This window comes from Pleurodeles waltl, chromosome 9 (genome assembly GCF_031143425.1).
Source record: "Pleurodeles waltl isolate 20211129_DDA chromosome 9, aPleWal1.hap1.20221129, whole genome shotgun sequence".
Classification (NCBI taxonomy): Eukaryota; Metazoa; Chordata; class Amphibia; order Caudata; family Salamandridae; genus Pleurodeles; species Pleurodeles waltl.
This window is the reverse complement of record NC_090448.1, coordinates 502,257,798-502,278,681: the sequence shown is the minus strand read 5'-3', so window position 1 is coordinate 502,278,681 and position 20,884 is coordinate 502,257,798. Positions and strand designations below refer to the sequence as shown.

Genomic DNA, 20,884 nt, shown 5'->3' with positions numbered 1-20,884 from the left:
TAAGGACTCTTTGATATAGTTTCAGAAATTACTAAATGACAAAATTGGTTTTCAGGTTTTAAATTTTATTAGATCATCTATTGCTATTAGGAACCGGTATTAATAACCTGTAATTTATTAATCTCATTTCATGCTGATTTTTAAATCCTATTTTTATGTTCAAAATGTTATACCTTATATATGTGGTTTAGGATAGTTTTATTCCAGAGGAAGAAAGGTTTTTATCATACTTTAGGGTATTTAAAGAGTTTTTAGCATTATATTGCACGAAACTAGTAAACGATTTGATAAGAACATTGGAATATCCGTGAAAGAGGAACTTGGATTAGATTATTCTGCCCTCTTTTTTTGGTAACATATGTAAGATGTGTTTTACTTTTTTTCTGTCTGCTTGTTCTTTCGGAAATCTGATCTTAATTTGTATTTTTATGGCAATTGCCGAATAAAGTTCTTTGACTGACTGACTGAGTGCTACTTGTACGTAAACCACTAGTCAAAGATTTGAATCCCAGTTGAACAGCTAAATTAATGTCTCTGCCAAAAAAGAGTTGCTTGTATCTTCCGTGTCATAATGTGAATGCTGGCAGGATTGATACTGGTTTTTATTCATCCCTGGTTCATGAAATAAATACATTTGATTTAGGTAATTTAAATAATTTTAAAAGACAATTTGTTTTAATCGTGAGCAGCATATAATTGGCCTTTATACTGGTTTATTGTTGTTCTTGATTCCATTTCTATGTTTTTTATGGAGATAGTTTATGTTAATATAAGGGAATCTCACAAGCTATGTTGCTGCCCATTTATAACCAAGTATGTGGAGTTTATTTACTAAAGCTGCTTTAAAATGCCTCGTTTGGCACTTTTAAATAATGTTTCTTTTAAACTAAAATCAGTTTTAAAAAACGTAAGCAACTCAAAAGTGGTTGAAGGCAGATTTACTAACTAGTTGCAGATTCCTTGCCTTAGAATTTCCCCCAGGCATCAGACTGGATCTGGAGATTTTCTTTCAAGCAGTACCCTTGCGCACTGTCAGATGGTGTCAGTCGACTCCGCGTTTGTGGTAGGCGTTGTGCTCGCCGTGATGACATCACTGTCATACTTAAGCGCCAACCCGGAGTGCTGATGTCAGTTCTTTTCTTTCTGTGTGACGTCTAGATCCAGGGATGAGGAAGCCTGGTCAATTTTTGATTGACTTCGACCTTTTGTAGACTTTTTGGACTTTTTGGTGCTTCGAGGGATGTCTCGTAAGACCGGCTTTAAGCCTTGCGATACCTGTCACCACATGATGTCGGTGATGGACCTGCACCTAGCCTGTTTGTGGAGTCTGGAGCGCAACCACAACCTGAAGTCGTGCTCCGAGTGCTGAGCCATGAACCTGAAGGCTTTCAGGGAGTGGTCCCTAAAGCTTATGGCGGCCTGGTGCTTGACTCCGCATCCATCCGAGTCTCGTTCGAGAGGAAGGTTTCGAGATCACTCGCAGAGGCTTCAACATTCCTCCTTGTCCCATTTCAAATCATCGGGACATTCGGGTCAAAAGAAGAAGAAGGAAAAGAACGTTAAACGTTCGACTTCACCCCGTCGCTTGGCCGATGCAACGCAGATGAGCATCTACGCTCGAGTCCTCCCTCCGCGGAGCATACTTTTGGGTGTGCTCCACACCTCCCTGAGTTTCCGGGAGCCGGAGCCACCTCTGCCCAACTTAATGAGGATTATGAGGCCATGTGACACATTTTTGGGCAGAACGAACCCCATGTGGTGCCGTTGGGGCCTGAGGGTTCGGATGGGTGCACGTCAGGTTCTGTGCCAGCAGTTCCGGCCCCAGCTTCGGAGGGCCCCTCCGGATCCTTCTAGGATCCATGCAGACACCCGTCATACCATTGCGATCTTCCCCGGCATCGGCTAAGACATCAGTTGGGCTTGTAAACCACGTCGACCCAATTCTGATCCCTGATGACCAGAGCCGGAACGGCATCGATCAATGGCGCTTCTGACTTCAACAGGGTTTACTCACCCCAGGTTGAATTCAGACCCTTATTATTATGGGTGTAACTATGAGGAAGGATTGGAGGGGGTCACTGTACCCTTTAGAATACCATGTAGAAAACCCTAACTTGGACTGGGCACAGTAATTGGGCAGCGCTAGTGTCTGGATACTTGTCCAGATGCTGGCAAGCTTTCTCCTCCTACTATGGCTGTGGTGGCGGAGGGAGCGTCTTACTCCATGGTGGTCAGTAGGGCGGCTGAGGTCCTTGGCCTTGAGCTTCCGACTGTAGCAGTCAGGACTAACCTCCTGACAAAGGTGCTTCAGCCTGCGGCTTCTACTTCGGACCCTCTACTTCCATTTAATAAAGTCCTCAGCGATGTCCTTCTGGATATTTGGTCCCGACCCAGCACAGGCGCTCCTGTGAATAGGACAATCTCCCACCGCCATTGGCCTGCCGCGAACGACCCTAAATTCCTGTCCTAACACCCTACGCCTGAGAGCCTTTTCATCTAGGCTTCCTCGTCATCTGGCAAATTCCCATCCGCTCCCCCGGATAGGGAATCAGGGAACCTGGACCAAATTGGGAAGAAGATCTTTTCTTACTCCAGTTGGCATTGCGGTCCGTAAACACTGCATGCCTTTTGGGCTGCTACACCCATTCACTGTGGGATACAATCGCACAGGTATTGCTGCAGGTCCTGGAGGAGGGATGGGGCTAAGTTCAGAACTCGTGGACTTGACATGACTGACTCAGTAGGCAGATCGGTTACGTCAACAGTGGCCTTGAGGTTCCAAGCCTGGTTGAGGACGTCTGGTTTCTCGGGGGATGTCCAACAGTCTCTCATGTACATGCCCTTCGATGACACCCGTCGCTTTGGAGAGAAAGTGGACTTGGCCCTCGATAGGTTCAAGGAGTCCCAGGCTATGGCTCAGTCCCTTGACCTAGCGACTGCCCCTCACCCACCACAGTCCACTTTTTGCCCCTTTCATGGCCACAGAATGGGCTCCCTGTTGCCTGACAACCACAAAACCTCACATACTTCCCAGCCACTGCACAGTCGTGGCCGTTGAACCCCAAGGGCTCGTGGAACAGGGAACCAGAGGTCTGCCCAGTCCACCCCCGCCCCTGCAACAGCCTCCAAGCCTTCCTAGTCTGTCCCCTTATCTCGGAGGGAACTGTGAAAGACCTGCAGTAGTGGCTTTCGAATCGAGATTGCGTCAGCAGCAGATCCCCCTCCCTTCCCCATCCAGATAGCATACTAGTGACAGATGCATCACTCCTGGGATGGGGTGGCCACATGGGAGAAGCAGAGATCAGGGGTCTCTGGTCTCCGGCGGAATCCAGACTCCACATCAATCTTTTAGAGCTCCAGGCAATCAGGCTTGCATGAAAAGCATTCCTTCCCTCTCTAAAACGGAAAGTGGTGCAGTTGTTCGTGGACAGCACTAACGCCATATTTTACTGCAGCAAGCAGGGTAGGGTAGGGTCATGGACCCTTTGTCAAGAGCTTGTACGCCTCTGGACGAGGATGGAACATCAGGATATCACCCTGGTGGTCCAACGTCTGGTTGGCTCTATGAATGCTAGAGCAGACAAACTCAGCCATCGATGCATAGTTGATCATGAATAGCATCTCCAACAGGAGGTGACACAAGTTCTCTTTCAGTAGTGGGGAGAGCCTTGGTTAGATTTGTTCACCTCTGCAGAGAACGCTCAATGTCAGCTGTTTTGTGCATTGGAGCTTCCAAAGCGGCACTCGCTCTGCAGCGCTTTTCTTGTTGAATGGAACTCAGGCCTCCTTTACGCCTTCCCACCGATACCACTTCTGTCCAGAGTTCTGAAGAAGATCAGGAACTACCAGGCCCAAGTAATCTTTGTGGCTCCGGACTGGACACAAAGAGTCTGGTATCCAGATATTCTGAGCAAAGCTACGGATCCTCCGATCAGGAGCATCTTCTGTTGCAGCAGTTGGGGGCGGTTCTCCACCCGAATCTTTCCAGTCTCTGCCTTCTTGCGTGGCGATTGAACGGCAACAGTTGACAGCTTTCGGCTTTCCGCCCGAAGTCTGTGATGTTATCTTGTTAGCCAGGCATCCCTTCACTAAAACGGTATACACCTGTTTTTTGGCATAAATTTGTAGCATGGTGTACAAGTCTGTTGAGCCCCTTTCTGCACCTCTCTCTAAGGTTCTCTTGTTCATCCTTTCTTTGGCCCAACAGGGGCTCTGCTTTGGGCAGCCTCTAAGGTTATTTATCGGCCATCTCTGCCTTTCTTTGATTGCCAGACCAACCTTCCTTATTCAAATCTCCCATTGTTTGAAGGTTCGTTAAGAGACTTACCCACTTGTTTCCTCCAACCCCGTTCATTATGCCCCAATGGGACTTGAACCTGGTCCTGACTTGCCCATTTTGAGCTGATGCACAAATGTCCCTTGGGGCTTTTAACCATCAAGGCTGTTTTTCTTATTGCCATCACCTCTGCTCCCAGAGTGAGTGAGCTTCAAGCTCTTTCTTTCAAGCCACTATTTTTGTCACTCCACTCTCTGGCAATCCTCTTCTGGGCTCAGTGACTCCACTTACTGTAACACATAGATGGAAGCCTGATCATACATTGACCCACACGTGACACCAAGGCATACATTTACACACACCACTGCCAATTGCCTGACATGGCTGCATATTTTTGTGAGCTGTGTATCTGGCTGGACTCGCACATGCTAGTATTTTTGTTTATGCATGACATGTACCTACCCTGGTTTGGAACACACCTTTACACCATATTTCTCAGCCTCAAAACATGACAGATTCCTGTTCATAGTTATGGCAACCTAGCTCAACCTGCCACTTCTGGTTTCAATGTTTGTCATTCTCTTGCTTTGACATGTGTATTATGGTATGATTTTTATGTTCCATCACCTTCCTGACACATGCTTTATCGTCCCTTTGGTGCACATCAAATGTTGGGTGCAGTACACATATGCCCTCTTCTATGTCATCTCTTCCCAGAAGCAACAGGTGTGTGACAATGTCAAACACAGCAATGTGTGTTCATAGCTCAGGCTACCTAGCAGTACACATGCCACGTTTTACCTCTTTGCTATGCAATATGCCCCCATTGAAACACAGTAACAGGTCAATGGAATGGTTCGTACAAGGGCCTCCTTTGTTCTTTATTTTGTTACCCCTTTTTATGTAGGTCAATCCATCACTTTGCCTACTTTTTATGCACCCCACCGTCCCTCTCATCCCTTTCATGAAGAGGAGAGACACCACCATCTGGATCCAAAAAGAATATTGATGTTCTACCTCAATCGTACAAACGATTTCCAGGTGAACAATCAACTCTTTGTTGGATATGTGGGTGCGAGGAAAGGGAGGACGGTGCAGGAGGGTACCATCGCACGATGAGTACTGCTCTGCATCAAAATGTGCTATGCTCTGGCAAAGAGGCAACCCCCTGAGGACTTGCATGCTTTTTCCACCATAGCAACTGCTGCTACTACAGCGTTAGCACACAGAGTTCCTGTCCTGGATATCTGGCAGGCAGCAACGTGGGCATCTCTGCACACATTCACAAAACATTACTGCCTGGACAGTCAGCTCTGCAAAGACGGCCTCTTTGGTCGTTCGAGCCTGCAGGACTTTGTAGTATGATCTTGGTGCGCAGCCCACCACCAGGGATGGTATTGCTTGGGTAACTATTCTAAGGTAAGGAATATGCAACTAGGAGCCTCTATCAGATGAACAAGTTGTTTACCTTCGGTAATGATTTGTCTTGTAGAGACATATTCTAGTTGCAGATTCCCTACCTACCCACCCATCCTTCCCGCTTGCGAACTGATTTCTAGGGACAGGGATTTCCCTTTCAGGGCTCTAGCTCTGGCACACCAATTTCAGTGTTCTTCATGGCTCTGCACTACTGGCGTGGAAAGTCGTGAATAGAAAATGACGTCAGCGTGCCGGGGTGGCGCTTAAGTATGACTCTAATGTCATCATGGCGACCATGATGCCTACGACAAACGCGGAGTCGATCATTGCCACCTGACGGCATGCAAGAGTACTGCTCACAGAAAAATCTCTGGATCCAGTCTGACATTTGGGGTAAATTCTAAGGTAAGGAATCTGCTACTATAATGTGTATCTACCAGATAAATCATTACCGAAGGCAAGTAACTTGTTCTTCAACTCACAAAAATAAATAAATAAATGAAACTAAATTGTGTTCCGTATGTCCTTGTGTACAAATCAGGAAAAGCAAATAACTAGGAACTTTAATTAAATGGAAGTGCAAGAGTAGGTTTAGCATTGCTTTCGAGCCTTAACTATGTACTCACCAGTATATTAGTGCAAAATAACTTACAAAATTATGCCTACAGTGAATGGATAATTACATTAATAATACTTATCTCTTAAGGGGTATTTTGGCTTCTGAATGACATTTCCCAGACTTCATTCAGACTTCATTCAGTTCCCCAGACTTCATTCAGGAATCCCAGAATTCCAGAACCAAATTCTCCTGTAATGGCTTTCAAATTGTACTACTCCCTGCCCCGTATTTTCACCTTTCACACTCTTCCATTCCTGGCTTATAGCTCTGAATTACTACCATAGTCTTTGAAAACTGAAATGTGAACACTGTTTTGCAGTTGACCCAAATACTGAAACCCTCAAAGCCTCTAGCAGGCCGTGCATGCTATCTCCCTGGGCCTGGTATTGGGAATTAACACTAGTTCTCACCAATTAGGAGCTCTGATCTGTGGTCCCTGCTGCCTGGTAGATTTTACGTAATAGTTATGCACTAACCAAAATGTATTTTAGTTGATGATATTTTTGTCCTGCATGCAGTCATGGTATACATGCCTGTTATGTGTTATATGAATAACCATATATTCAGCAACATTATGTGAAAACCTGCAACAGTCCTTTGTTAGGCATATTATCCATGCATTATATTTCACATTATTTATTGCAAGTATAACTTCTTGCAATTTGACCTGATGTCCTGTGAGGTAGCCAAAATGGACCATTAACAAATTCTAGAAGGAAACAATATATAAATACCTAGGGCCTTAGTTGATCGGCAGAGGACATTTCCAGTTCCAGAGGACACAATGCCACGTAGCTGAGCACCCTAATTATGAACTGTGGACATCAACTCCTTAAAGGGTGTACTGACCATTGCGGACCTCAGGATTAGATGGTTTACATTTGTAGCAGTTCAACGAAAAATTTAATACAGTTTTTGTTAGTGTCTAACAACGTCTCGGTATTTACTACTTGTTGACATTTCTAATACTGCCTGTGCTAAGGTTTTGGTTATGTATAATATTATAGCCTTGTTTACTTCATGGTTAGCATCAAATGAAGAACTGAAAAATAAATTTATGAGGTGTCTCTGACTTCTCAGACAAAGTGGGGATCCAGTTTATCTAATGTTATCCTACATAATCTCTGGCAGAACAGAGGTAATCTCTATACCCGCCCAGGCTCATGAAATATGCCCAGGAGAGAGATAGTGAGGCCATTGTTTCTTTCTCAAGTCTACAGTTTGGATAGGCCACTTACATAGCTCTAGGAACCAGGTGAAAGGTAATTGGGGGAACCATATTATTTTGGCCGGCATCCCTGGACACAACTAAATCATCATCTTCCAAAAATGTATACCTTTATTGTATTCATATTCACAATGTTATGGCTTTAATGTATTCATATTCTCAATGACTTGCCTGCACAATCCCCCCAAAATCTTTCTTTTCTGCAGTTTCATCGTCATTTACTCTTTTTTAACCACCATCATTTTTCTTATACTTCATTCCTTCAAAATGGAGGCTCAGGTAGCCTTTATGGATGGCTTTGTTATCACTACTTGCATTAACTATAACTTTTATTTCAATAAAATAATAAGGAATTGTGAAATCATTGCAATATTCTACCATGAGCTACTAAAGCTATAATTGACAATAACCACTTAATCCCTCTTTGAGCAAATCAAGCAGGAGTACCCAACTCAAAATGTAATAGGTCTCAAATTACATCTCTCTCAAATATGTAAGAGTTTGTTTTCACATATATTGATCTGTATAGCAAGGACATCATTTGAGAAAAGTCAAAGGATTAGCGGGAGTAAAATGAAATACTCTTTGACCCACTATTCCCCTTAGTAGCAGTGTATTTTACATATTTTACACATTCTTTAACTAAAACTTTGGGCTGAGGATTGTAAAGGAACACTGATTGATAAGGGGAAGGCACAAAAAACGAGCTATTAAATCATGAAAGATAGTGATACACAAATTAGTTACCATATTGATTAAATGACATGAACTGGCACTGTGTTCCTGTCAGCAACTTATGGGTGATAACTGCAGGCTATGGTACATTGCTAACATCTAACTGACCTGATCAGATCTGACTATCTGACCTGAAGCAGGTCGTTTTACTATGTGCAAACTACAGTGGTAATTTAAATTATTCTGTTTGGTTAAATATCTGCCACATTATCCCGTAATAAGTGCTGAAACAGAAAACTCTTATTTTTAATGTTTTCTCTCTAAATGTAGGTCGATCAGTTGAAGTTTTCCATGGAGAAACTTTTAAAGCAATGGGAAGTGTATGATGTTGCCTATGAGGGGGTCAACATGGTGACAGCCCGATTATTATATGGTATGGATCACAACAGGCTATATGCACTCTCTCATGATATATTAAGAAGCCAGGTGGAACACCTTCAGGTACATTTATCAATATTTCCATAATGAAACATTTGTTGTCATATAGTATAGCAGTGATCATGGCAGGAAGAGAAAAGAGATATACAAGTGGAGAAGAAAGAATGTTCTGGTTAGATGTCCATTGATGTTATTATACAATAAGCTCATAAGGCCATATCAAGTATAGCTTAATCTTCCTGAAGTCAGTTGTGTATTCACTGTCTGTTGATGTCAGATAGGTGCTGCCTTGACCTATGAAATAATTATTTATGTCCAATGGCACAGTATAAAGTTAGTCCAGTAAGTTAGATTACTCTATTTTTAGGGCTCAGCATGTTTATCAAACCACCATTTATATCTTATAATAATGTGTCCCAGTAATGATTGTATGTGACTACCATGTGGGGCTAATTATTGTGACTCTGTTCCCTTAGAGCCTTCAGGACCAAGCTGAAAGTAATGAAGACAACTGGGTGAAGCTTCAGAATGCTGCAAATAACTTAAAACCTGGCTGTAGTCCATCAGTCATGCAAATTATTGAAAAGAAGTACCAGGATGCGCATTCCAGGTATCAAAATTGCAAAGTATCAAACTACCTTCCATATACTTGTGGATGAAGGTAGATGAGTGTGATGATGGACATACCAAGAATGACTATGTGAAATGGCAGCAATGCCTTAATAGGGGTACTTAATTTAGGTATACTTACATTTGACCAAGAAGCATCTAAAACATCCCCCTGAGAGTATGGATTCTTCTAGGGTGAAGAGATTGACATTTTTGTGTATGCTCAATGAATGAAAAAAGGTTGAACGTGGTAAGGGGGAATATTGTCTATAATTATTTTGTGCTTTCATTCATCTAAGTCCCCTTTGGAGTCCTCAGGTTCTAATTTATTTAATCCTAACCTTTACTATCTGTGCTATCTGGATTTTCTTGCCATGCCCTGTTGAGTTTGAAGTATTATTCCAATTATTGTATCTGAAACAGCTTCGTACTCTCCCATGTTCTGTACGGCCTGTCCATTTGTTTTAAAGTGATAGTTTTTGTATTACTTCAGAACCAAATGTATTATTGTGCAAGGCTGACAAGTTGCAGCTAGAATTCTCACAGTATGGAAATACTTCATGTCACTGCTTTTTCTAGAAAGTAACTTGTAATGTGCCTCCATGGTATGTCCTTTCTGCTAGGGGCTTACAGCTTTGGGGTAAGGAACATTTACAACTTCTTATGTTATGCTCTTTACGTTGTTCCCTGTATAGCCAATACTGTGGATGCATTATTAAGGGGGTGATTCTAACCCTGACGGGCGGCGGAGGCCGCCCGCCAGAGTTCCCCCCTCCAGAACACCGCTCCGCGGTCATAAGACCGCTGCGGTGATTCTTGCTTTTGCACTGGGCTGGCGGGCGGCCGCCAAAAGGCCGCCCGCCAGCCCAGTGCAAAAGAGCCTTCCCACGAGGACGCCGGCTCAGAATTGAGCCGGCGGAGTGGGAAGGTGCGACGGGTGCAGTGGCACCCGTCGCGTATTTCAGTGTCTGCAATGCAGACACTGAAATACAATGTGGTGCCCTCTTACGGGGGCCCCTGCAGTGCCCATGCCATTGGCATGGGCACTGCAGGGGCCCCCAGGGGCCCCACGACAACCCATACCGCCATCCTGTTCCTGGCGGGAGAACCGCCAGGAACAGGATGGCGGTATGGGCTGTCAGAATCCCCCATGGCGGCGCAGCAAGCTGCGCCGCCATGGGGGATTCCCAGGGCAGCGGAAAACCGGCGGGAGACCGCCGGTTTTCCACTTCTGACTGCGGCAAAACCGCCGCGGTCAGAATGCCCTGCGGGGCACCGCCAGCCTGTTGGAGGTGCTCCCGCCGACCCTGGCCCCGGCGGTAAGGAACCGCCGGGGTCAGAATCAGGCCCTAAGTCTTTCCGAAGTATGAATCCAATTTGTGAAGCCATGTGATTTTTTTCACATTAAACTTGTACACTTTTCTAATCTTCTAGGAAGTGCTGTAACAATATCTTCCAAACCAGAAACTCAGACCCATTGCTTCAGAATATATCAAACCCTATCCATTATCCTTTCTTCATTTCACAATGCATAAATAATCACTTTTATGCAGAAACCTGTTAAAGGTTGCTCCACTTCCATTTAGAAATCTTCAACCCAGCTGTTCAGATTTCAAAGTCCTCTCTCCTCTGTTTTGTACCTCAACATAAATACCACCCACATAGATTTGAAGAGGACATTCATGTATGGGGGCGTCCTACTGCTTTCATTTTAGTGGTCATAGAGCAACAAAAACCCCTCTAGGTTTCATTTAGCAACATGAATATCTTTGCCATTTGATTGTCAATAGGTACAATCACAGATAAATAAACACCAGCAAAGACCTGCATTCAGTGCAAGAGTCCTTTATGTACAGAAATTGTAATAAAATAAAATCAGACACTGTACAGGAAGGATCTGCATTGAACAGCAGTGGTGCTCTGTGAAGTGAAGTGATCACACATTGCAAGCAAGTGAAGTGATAAAGAAAACTTAAAAAGTGATCATCAGTAGAGCACTAGGCAACTTTGTGGCCCATTACGGGGCTGGCACAGCAAATTAATTTGTTTATAAATGGTGAACATTCAACAACATTTTTGTTAGCTCCTGGTGGATCAGCTTCTCAATGATATGTCTTTTTGCCCGTTAGTATTGATGGCATTTTGACCAAGAAGATATTAACAGGGTCATCATCAGTACAGTAACCCAATTGTAGAGCATTAGTTGGTCCTAATTTGTAGGCAGTAGTGATTCCTGATAAGGAGCCCGACACAGTACTAGATAGGAAATAAGCCTGTGCAGGCTCAAAAATTGGAGGGAACAGAGCCAATCCATGAAAAGTGATTCACAAGTTTTTTATCTCTATTGGGTTCAGACCTTGTGGGAAAAGCCGATGCTGTCCAGGCAAAAGATTGCATGCGCAAACTGCTAGAGTCAGAGCTGCCAACACCGCGTGTCCGAGCACGTGAGTACAAGAGACTAAGGGCCTGATTTAGAGTTTGCCGGATAGGGTTACTCTGTCACAAATGTGATGGATATCCCATCCGCCATACTACAATCCCATTATATCCTATAGGAATTGTCATATGGCGGACAGGATATACGTCCCGTTTGTGACGGAGTAACCCATCCGCGAACTCTAAATCAGGCCCTTCATCACATTAACCGGCAATGAGTGAAAGAGCACGAATCTCTGTCAGGAGCATTGGAGGATTTTTGTGGGCATTTCATGCCGGGTATTTAGCAATAACATGTATCTAGAGTTCACTTCCTTGCCTTCATTTCTTTTTTTATATGTCCATGATTAGGGTGCTCCCTGTACACACTGATAAAAACTTTACTGCAATCTATTAAGTCTAGGAGTACTTTAAAAAAATAAGGCTTCTGCTGCTTGCTTTTCCATGGATAGCTTACGCTCAGCTTCAGTTCCAGAAACACCCTTTTTAGGGTTGAGCCTGCGTCGCATGCGCACGCGCATGCGTATCGCAGTGAGACGCTTTAGAAATTAGAAAAGGGCTCGGAGCCCTGTCGACGTCATGTCAGTGTTTTTCATTGGTTCGTTGGCTTGCCTATTAAAATCTGCTTGCTTCCATTAGTCGAAGGCATGCATACGTCATGCCTTTTCCGGTGGCTAGCCCTCCTCGAGCGCAACGACCAAGTACAGAAAACATGCGAGGCTCGCTGTTTTCTGTCCGGCTCGTGGACTACTTTTTCTCTATTTTCCTAGTGCGATTTCGCTTGGCAGAAGTTGAGCGCTTTACACAGTTAATTGCACTTTTTCGGGTTACGTACATAAATGAACTTTTGCCGATAGGTGAAAAGTCGGGTTAGGAGTTTACAACGCTATCAGCTTTAACATGAGCAAACGCAAGACCATTGCATTGCAAATGCTTATTTATAGAGGCTTCTAGGAAACCTTAACACACACAGCTATGCCTTAATGATCCATAAATACCACACTATAATTGTCAGTTCTTTTAGAAAAAATATGTTCAGGTTTCCTCCATGTGATTTATCGAACTCTAGGACTTCACTTTTTTATCCCCTATGTGAAACTTTGTGCAGCAAATCTGCAGTGTATGAGAGTGCACCACACTGTCTGACTTCGAATTGTTTAAAACCATATGGGACAAAGTGGCATTATCCTGCATTTTCTATATCTTTTAGCATTATATTTTCCCCGTCTTGTTTCCATTTATGACATCTTCTGCGTGCCAAAGAGGTCCTGCCACAGAAATTATGAATGAAAAGAAGACTTTGTATTTCTGAAATAAGGAAATAGAAAGAAAACAAACAATGAACAGGGATACATTTAAAAGCCTTAACACTGAAAACATCTTATGTTGCATTTGCAACTTAGAACTGCTTCAATGTCTGGATGAAATACTAAGAGTCATTCCATATTTACTTAAAAGTGTAAAAGTAAAAAGTGAAACAGAAGCCCCAAACTTAGTTGTTGCACAAGAAAGGTCACATTAACAATACTTTACAGTAGGGTCTAAAACATGGAAGTATTAACAGAATAAAACCACAGGGTGCCTACAGTTTGTAATAATGAATGCTGAGGATGTCATGAAAGACTGTGACTTTTAAGTTAATTAACATGCAGCGTATAAGCCCCTAAGGAGCATGTTTTTGGCTTCCTGATGGAAACCGCTTTAATTTCACAGACATGTATTGCTACATGTACCTATATTTAGAATTACAAATGGGTAACTGTGAATAACAAAGATGTTTTCCACTGAGTGGTTCTGAGCTACCACCAGTGCAATGCAAACATGTTTACAGGGACAGTAAAAGACACCCAATATATTTGTATACTGAAACTAAGGGACACATATTTAAATTGGATGTTAACCTTGCAAACATTACATTTTGGTAGCGCAGTCCCAGAGGCTTACTGAAAGCACTGCATGTATAGTCTGACTTATTTATTTAATAAAAAGCAGTGCAAATAAATATTGTGGCACAACAAATAATGATATTATATAAAAGTCCTGGATTTAGTAAAATTCAATGTCCCAAGATATATTAAGAGCAATTCAATCGAACATGTCAAAGTTACTATCCAACAGAATCCTTTGGAGGCTTAACTGAACTCCAGAAACACTTGAGATCTATCTTATCTGGGTCAGCTTCCAAAGATGACATCTCTAACCCACAATAATCCACAAAGTAGGTCCACCAGTAGCTAAATAGTGGAGGTTCTTCTTCCAGTAAATGTTTAGCAATACTTAACCTGCCAATTAATATATCATGAAAACCCCCGTCATTGTGATATTGAGGCACCTGTGTCGAATGCTCCAAGATAATTTAGTAAAAGAGATCAATAGTGCCCTAGTTGAGATATCAGTGTCTTTCGAAATACTGTCAAGCATGTGGGCCCAGTCTATTTCCTAATTTCCACAGCGGAAAGAAGGAGAATCATTTATGCAGACTTTTAATCAGTTAATCAAACCCTTCCAGGATTTGACTTGTTTTTTTATGATTAGCATGTGTAATATGTTGGTATCATTTTAGATTCTTCAGTCATTGTTGTAGTGTTCTGAAAATGCCTACTGCTATTGCTGCAGCATAGAGTAAAACAATTTGAATTATTTACAGACGCAATGTGGGGTTTGATTTGCTGATTGTCTGGAAAATTAGTGCCTAAGCTTCTTTGCAGTTATGAAGGGGATAACATCTGCGTTTGAGAGAAATCTTTAACCCAATATGTTAATACATAGTGTTGATTAAATCATTGCAATAAAAGCACCTGGAAGTGTTTGAAAATGTTCAGAGGAACTTGTGATATTGAATATTAGCTAATTTTCCAAATACTGTGTTATTTGTGTAAGTGTCCAAAAACACATCAGCGTCACACGTTGTGTGTAGATAACTCTGAACAAAGTATATAGTCCCCGCTTAAAATTATGTGATTTGCACCCTGACTTTGTTGTACTAAATGAGAGATCCCATTAGGGAATGTCCTCTTCTGATTTATAAAGTCTGTCCTATTGGTTGGGGTCGATTAAGTGACCCATAGTCATTAGGATGCCTGGTTTAATTAGGCCTCAGTTACCAGCTGGTGGCCAGAAAACTAGCAGGTTACAACAACCTAAAACTAAAGAGTTTATCTAAATGTAAATGTTGTGTTTTTGGTTATAGCACGATATTCAGAGACCATTAACTGCCATTTGTTTTTTAACTCTGATGTTTTCAGATGGACATTAGCGAATCACAACCTCACGGAGCAGCTGCAGTCAGCACAAGCTCTGTTGCTTCTTTGCGAGTCACATGTGAAACTATGCACAGATGCATCAGTCGCCCTTAAGCAGCTGGAAAATGAGTGCAGTCGTCTCCACAGTGCAAACATATCAGAAGATAAAGAGGTGGAAATCCTGCAGAAAAGAATGCAAGATATAAATGTGGGTGGACTTTTTTATGTATATATATATATATATATAAATGTATATTATCATAATCACAAAATTCGTTTAAGAAAAATGTGTCACTAGAACTCATGAAGTTTGTCATTTTTTGTGCGCTGCCAGTTTTGTTCTTGGGTAAATGTACTAACTGGTAGAATGGCTTTTTTTCAAATATTTACCGACACAGCCATTCCACTGCAATTTTGTTTATTATAAAGTTCACTAAAACTTTTCGGATGGTGCGTCACATTATGTTTATATAATAAATGGGAAACTGCAATACCTTGAAGACCTGTTCTTTTTTCTTATTACAATTGAGTTCTGCTTTGAAACTCATGTGTAGTAAGAAAATTATATCACAAGTCATTGTTTATATAATTTGCTGTGTATGGTTTCTAGTGCTGGATTATCAGATTTCAAAGAATCACTGCAGTTACATTAAATCAGTGAAAAACACAATTACTTTTCACTTCTTTAGAGTCATGGGTGGAAGTGGCTGCCTCTCTGGTCTTGTCCCCGCCTCACCTGGCTATGCAGAGACCGAAGAGAAGTGGTGGACAAGTAGGAGGTGATCTATCATCCAAGTCCATAACCACTGTATTTGCTTAGAGAATGGCAGCTAAAACTCTTGAATGCAGTACCAGTATTGTCGAGGTAAAGTGACCCATCAAGAGGTCATGATGCACTGTGGATTAAATAGGGGAGGATCAGTGACTGCTAGCTCTCCAGGCGTATACTGGTATAGTAGTAGTAGCTGTTACCTTATTTTAAATATTTTCTTAGACACAAGTGCATATGCCTTTTCTCATTTATCAACTCCTACTCCTGAACACTCCCATTTGGTTATTTATTTCATATTGCTATTTTTGGTAGCATTCTTTTTGACACAGCATATGTGGCAAATAGCACTTTAAGAAATCTTGCTTTTCAAAACATGTGTCAGTATTTACTCCACATAGTCTCAATACTTTTTTCTTTAAATTACATGGAAAATGTTCAGTCGAAATATGGCACAATGGGGAGGCCAACCACCTGCATGCCTAATGGTAAGTTTATCAGTGCAGTACAAGAGAGATCACAAAGGAAGGGTAAAAAGAAGTATGTCACTGTGGACCAGATGTGCGAAGGTTTTTTAGGAGGCAAACGTCACAATGGGCAGAATCAGGCCATTTGCAACCTCAAAAAAGCCTTTTTGAATGTACAAAACCCTATTTTGCGATTCAGTAACCTATTACCAAATCACAAAATAGGTTTGTGATTCAGAATTAGGAAGGGGCATGTTAAGGGTGTCTCTTTCCAATAACGACTCGCAGTGGTATGTATGAATGTTTTGCCACCGAAATGCGGTCACAAAACATTCACATTTTACGGACTCCTAGAAGGAGGTCGTAACCCCTTTGGAAATGGGAAGGGGTTCCCAAGGGACCCCTTCGTGAATGTGGATGAAAACATTTTTTAACAGCAGGCAGTGATTGTACTACCACTGCCTACTCAGACAAATTGGAAAGAAACATTTTCAGCATTCTTTTTAAAATACATCCCTTTTTCCTTTCAGGAAAACAGGCTGCATTTTAAAACAAGCATTTCAATGCAATAGGTCTCTCATTTGCTAAGGTTAGAGCTATTAGCATTGTAAAGTAATAACTGGACTTTTCTTGCCACATAATTTGGTCAACCCCGCCATATAATTTCGCCTTTACCTGCCATATTATTCCAGTGGCCGTGCATATAACTAAAGCACTTCCATTTACTTTCCTCTGTATGCAGCAAAAATGAAAATTTTGCCATTTAGCATCCTAATTTAAATCTGCCATGCTAATTCCAATAGAATACCACTTTCACCACCACAACATCAGAGTTTGCTGGCTGGCTAACACAGTTCCCCCCAAAAAAGACACAAGCCAGCGACAGAGGAGAAATAAACTAGAAGGGTCACCCAAACATATCAAGAGTGTTCAAACTGTTGACGTGTAATAGGATGTTAAGTTCGCCTGAATCATAGTCCTAATTGTAATAAGGAGAGATTATTAAAGCGTATACGATTATAATATGAACCTTTATCAGAAATAATCTTTTGTTCAAACTGTTGACGTGTAATAGGATGTTAAGTTCGCCTGAATCATAGTCCTAATTGTAATAAGGAGAGATTATTAAAGCATATACGATTATAATATGAACCTTTATCAGAAATAAACTTTTGGCAATGAACTATAATGCTCAAAACAGCCCCTAGAGGGCACCGGTCATGTAACCATATTGTTAGCCCCTGGAGGGCATAACCCCGTGAAAAAACAGGAGAGAGTAATGCAGTGTAACCATATACTCAGCCTCTAGAGGGCATTTTTAGGTCTAGCAGGCCTACTGCAATGATATTACAAACAAGGCCTTTAAAACAAATCTTCTCCCATCTGTAAAGCAAAAGTTCTAGCCATGAGAAAGCTCTGACACTGAATGGTGGGAGGGGTTATTATTTTTTGGACCCCACTAATTTAGTGTGGGGACCCAAAGATGATGTAGGCAGAAAAAGCATTTTGAAGGTGGTCCCATTGTCATAGGACCACCACATGCTGAGTTATGAACAAAAATGTTTTGTAAAAGTAATGCCCTGCAAAACATTATGGAGCAAGTTTGTGTGCTGCAAATATTATAGTATGTTGACTGCAATGCTCAGAACAGCCCCTAGAGGACACCACAAAAAAAATAGCATTTGGAAAAACCATAGTCATGTAACTATGCAGTCAGCTCTTAGAGAGCTTAACCACATGAAAAAAGAATCGGAGAAAGTAATGCACTTTAACCATATATGTACGTTACATATTTTCAAGGCTAGCAGGCCTATTGAAATGATATTACAAACAAGGTCCATAAAACATCACTTCTCCTAGCTGTAAACCAAAAGTTGTAGCCATGAGAGAACTTAGAAAGATATTGAATGGTTGTGGGGGTTATTATTTTGGAGTCCCCACTAACATAGTATGGTAACCCAAAGATGATGTAGACAGAAAGAGAACATTGTGGTCAGTGTTTTGAAGGTGGTTCCATTGTCCTAGGACCACCACAGGCTGAGGTATGAGCACAAATGTTTTGTAAAAGTAATGCCCTGCAAAGCATTATGTTGCAAGTTTCCGTGCCACAAACATTTTACTTTGTTGATATGACTGCAATGCTTAGAACAGTCCCAAGAGGACATCACAATGAAAATAGTATTTATAAGAAACATGGTCATGTAACTATATAGTTAGCCCCTAGAGGGCATAACCACACAAAATGAAAATGGCAGAAGGTAATGCACTGTAACTACATATTTAGCCCCTAGAGGGCATAGTGCATTACACATTTTCAGGGCTCGCAGGCCTACTGCAACAATATTACAAACAAGGCCCTCAAACCATTAACTACCCTGAGCTGTGAAAACAAACGCTCAAGCAATGAGGGCTTAAAAATACACTGACTGGTGAGAGGGGTTATTATTTTGGGATCCCCTTTAGCCTAGTGCGGGGACCCAGCGATGACCTAGACTGAAAGACTGTGTTGTGCTGAATGTTTTGGTGGTGGACCCACTGTCCTAGGACCACAACAGGCTGAGTTATGAGTAAAAATGTTTTGTAAAAGTAATACCCTGCAAAGCATTGTGAGGTGATTTACCCGAGTGCAGTGAATATTGTAGTATAGGCTCTCTCGCTGTGCCAGGAGAGCCACTTTCGCTTTGAGGATTTCTGTTTTACATAAAGCATTTACCAATTTCAAGTGTTTTAAGGGGAGAGCCACAAGAAATTATCTGATTAGGTAAATGTGAACCATGTGCTCAGCGCTCCAATACCGCAGATTGACTTCACGCTGTTGTGTCTGTTCGCACTGTGAGCGCCATGGCCGCCATGCATCAGGAAGGGGAGAGACAAAAGAAGAAAAAAAATAGTTTGCTCACGATGAAGTGAATCAGCAATCTCCCATAATCCTTGTAGCAGGGGCAGTCTGCAAGGCATGACAAAAACAGCCTCAAGGCGAGACAGACATAAAGCATTTACCAATTACATCAAGTGATTTTTTAAAGGCAAGCCCAGGAACGAATAAAGTGATGGGCATGAGATGGGCCTGGTAAAAGGCCCAATAATGCTTACAACAGGTCAAAGCGTTTGCACGCTCGACCCTAAAAAATTGCTTTATTTAAAAATCAATCACAGACATGTTGGTCTGCTGACCCCAGCAGATCACCATCCCTGTGATATTTGCCCATTCCCAATGGGTCGCAAATTGTGACCTAACTCATGAATATTAATGAGGTAGGTCTATTTGCGAGCCACTCAGATGCTCTACGTGTGTTTAAGGCACATGAGTAAAACGCTGTTTGTGATTTCCTAATTGCCAATTGCAAAAATCTTTAATTAGAAAATCGCAAAAAAAAAATCATACATCTAGCCCTGTGTGGTTTATCTACTTTTCCATGCTCTGCTCCCCTTACCAAATTTGTAACCACAATTTACTCAAACAAATTTTCACCATCTCCTTGGAAAGATGCCATGACTCTAATCAAATGACCAGTACAGGAACTCGTCAACATTTACCAAAACTCCTAATGAAATAAAAAAATAAAAGTAAAGAATCACTATATCACATGCATTACATCACATGATATTATTAATGTATCAACTGACAACTAAATTGCAGGGTAAGTAGAATAGATAGAACTCAATAACTGGGTTAGGCAAGTGATGTGAATGTCTAAATAGTAATCATGCCCTTGCCCTGACAGTCGTTTTTAATGTATTGGAAGCAGTTGATTAGTGGTTGGCATCATAAGGTCAAGTTTTCCACTTACCATAACTCACTCTAATAATTAATTCTAACTCCTATTAACTTGAATATCACCACTTGAAAATTGGGGGAATTCTTCAGTTTCTTTGGAGTACAAGACTGACCCATTAACCAACAAATCTACAGCAATTATTAACCAATGGATTAACCACTTGCTTTGAGTCACAGGCTAACGTGCTACCCACCATAAGGCCAAAAGGTGCTTCAACACCTCGTCAGGGGTAGTACAACATAATAATAGAGTCATAAGCCATGACTCTATTATTATGTTGTACTACCCCTGACGAAGCGTTAAAGCACCTTATAGCCTTACCATAGGTAGCGCGGTATTCCATCTCTCAATAATAAGGACATGGAACACTCCACTCGCATAAGTTGTTATTGGCAATTGTGGTTTAAAATCATTCAGTGTGGTGAGATTTGGCCTGGTAATTTTTTCTGTTCATTCTGCAGTAAAATAGCATAATATTGTGCTCACTACTACCCCGCATATTCTACAAACGGACTGTTGCACCTCTCTATTTATAAACAAGCATGTAGCCTCTGGGGTCAATCAGATCGGTTAAAAGGTACATGTGATGCAAGAACGAAGTCTGTGAAGTCTGAGACATGGCAAATAAATTGGCTTACGCAAATCCCTCCTGTATTCTGGAAATAGTCACGCAGCGGGTCAGATTACTTAATGAGACAATGAAGGTCAGTAAGGTCATTCTCGTGCTTGAATTGAGTGCAAGTTTTATCTCATTTCTCAACTTCTAAACTGATTGGTTTTGCTAAAATATGTATTTCTTGTCCCTGTAATGAATTATGCATGCTTACATGCCGCAGACTCACCTTTTATCAAAGTATGCAGATTTTTCTAGATTACCCTTTGCTATGATGCATTTTAAACAACTGCTGAGCACCTTCTCAGAGTTAA

The 20,884-nt window shown here is 41.7% G+C and overlaps 1 protein-coding gene across 9 annotated transcripts in view; it reads left to right on the top strand.

The window, feature by feature from the left end:
* Positions 1 to 20,884, top strand: part of SYNE2 (spectrin repeat containing nuclear envelope protein 2) — a 1,823,309-nt gene that overhangs the window by 1,479,058 nt on the left and 323,367 nt on the right. For all 9 annotated transcript variants that reach the window (XM_069207355.1, XM_069207357.1, XM_069207362.1 and 6 more), the window contains 3 exons: positions 8,548 to 8,718; positions 9,132 to 9,265; positions 14,946 to 15,150. In XM_069207355.1, the coding sequence (XP_069063456.1) occupies positions 8,548 to 8,718; positions 9,132 to 9,265; positions 14,946 to 15,150 (510 nt within the window). The remainder of the gene's footprint in view (positions 1 to 8,547; positions 8,719 to 9,131; positions 9,266 to 14,945; positions 15,151 to 20,884) is intronic.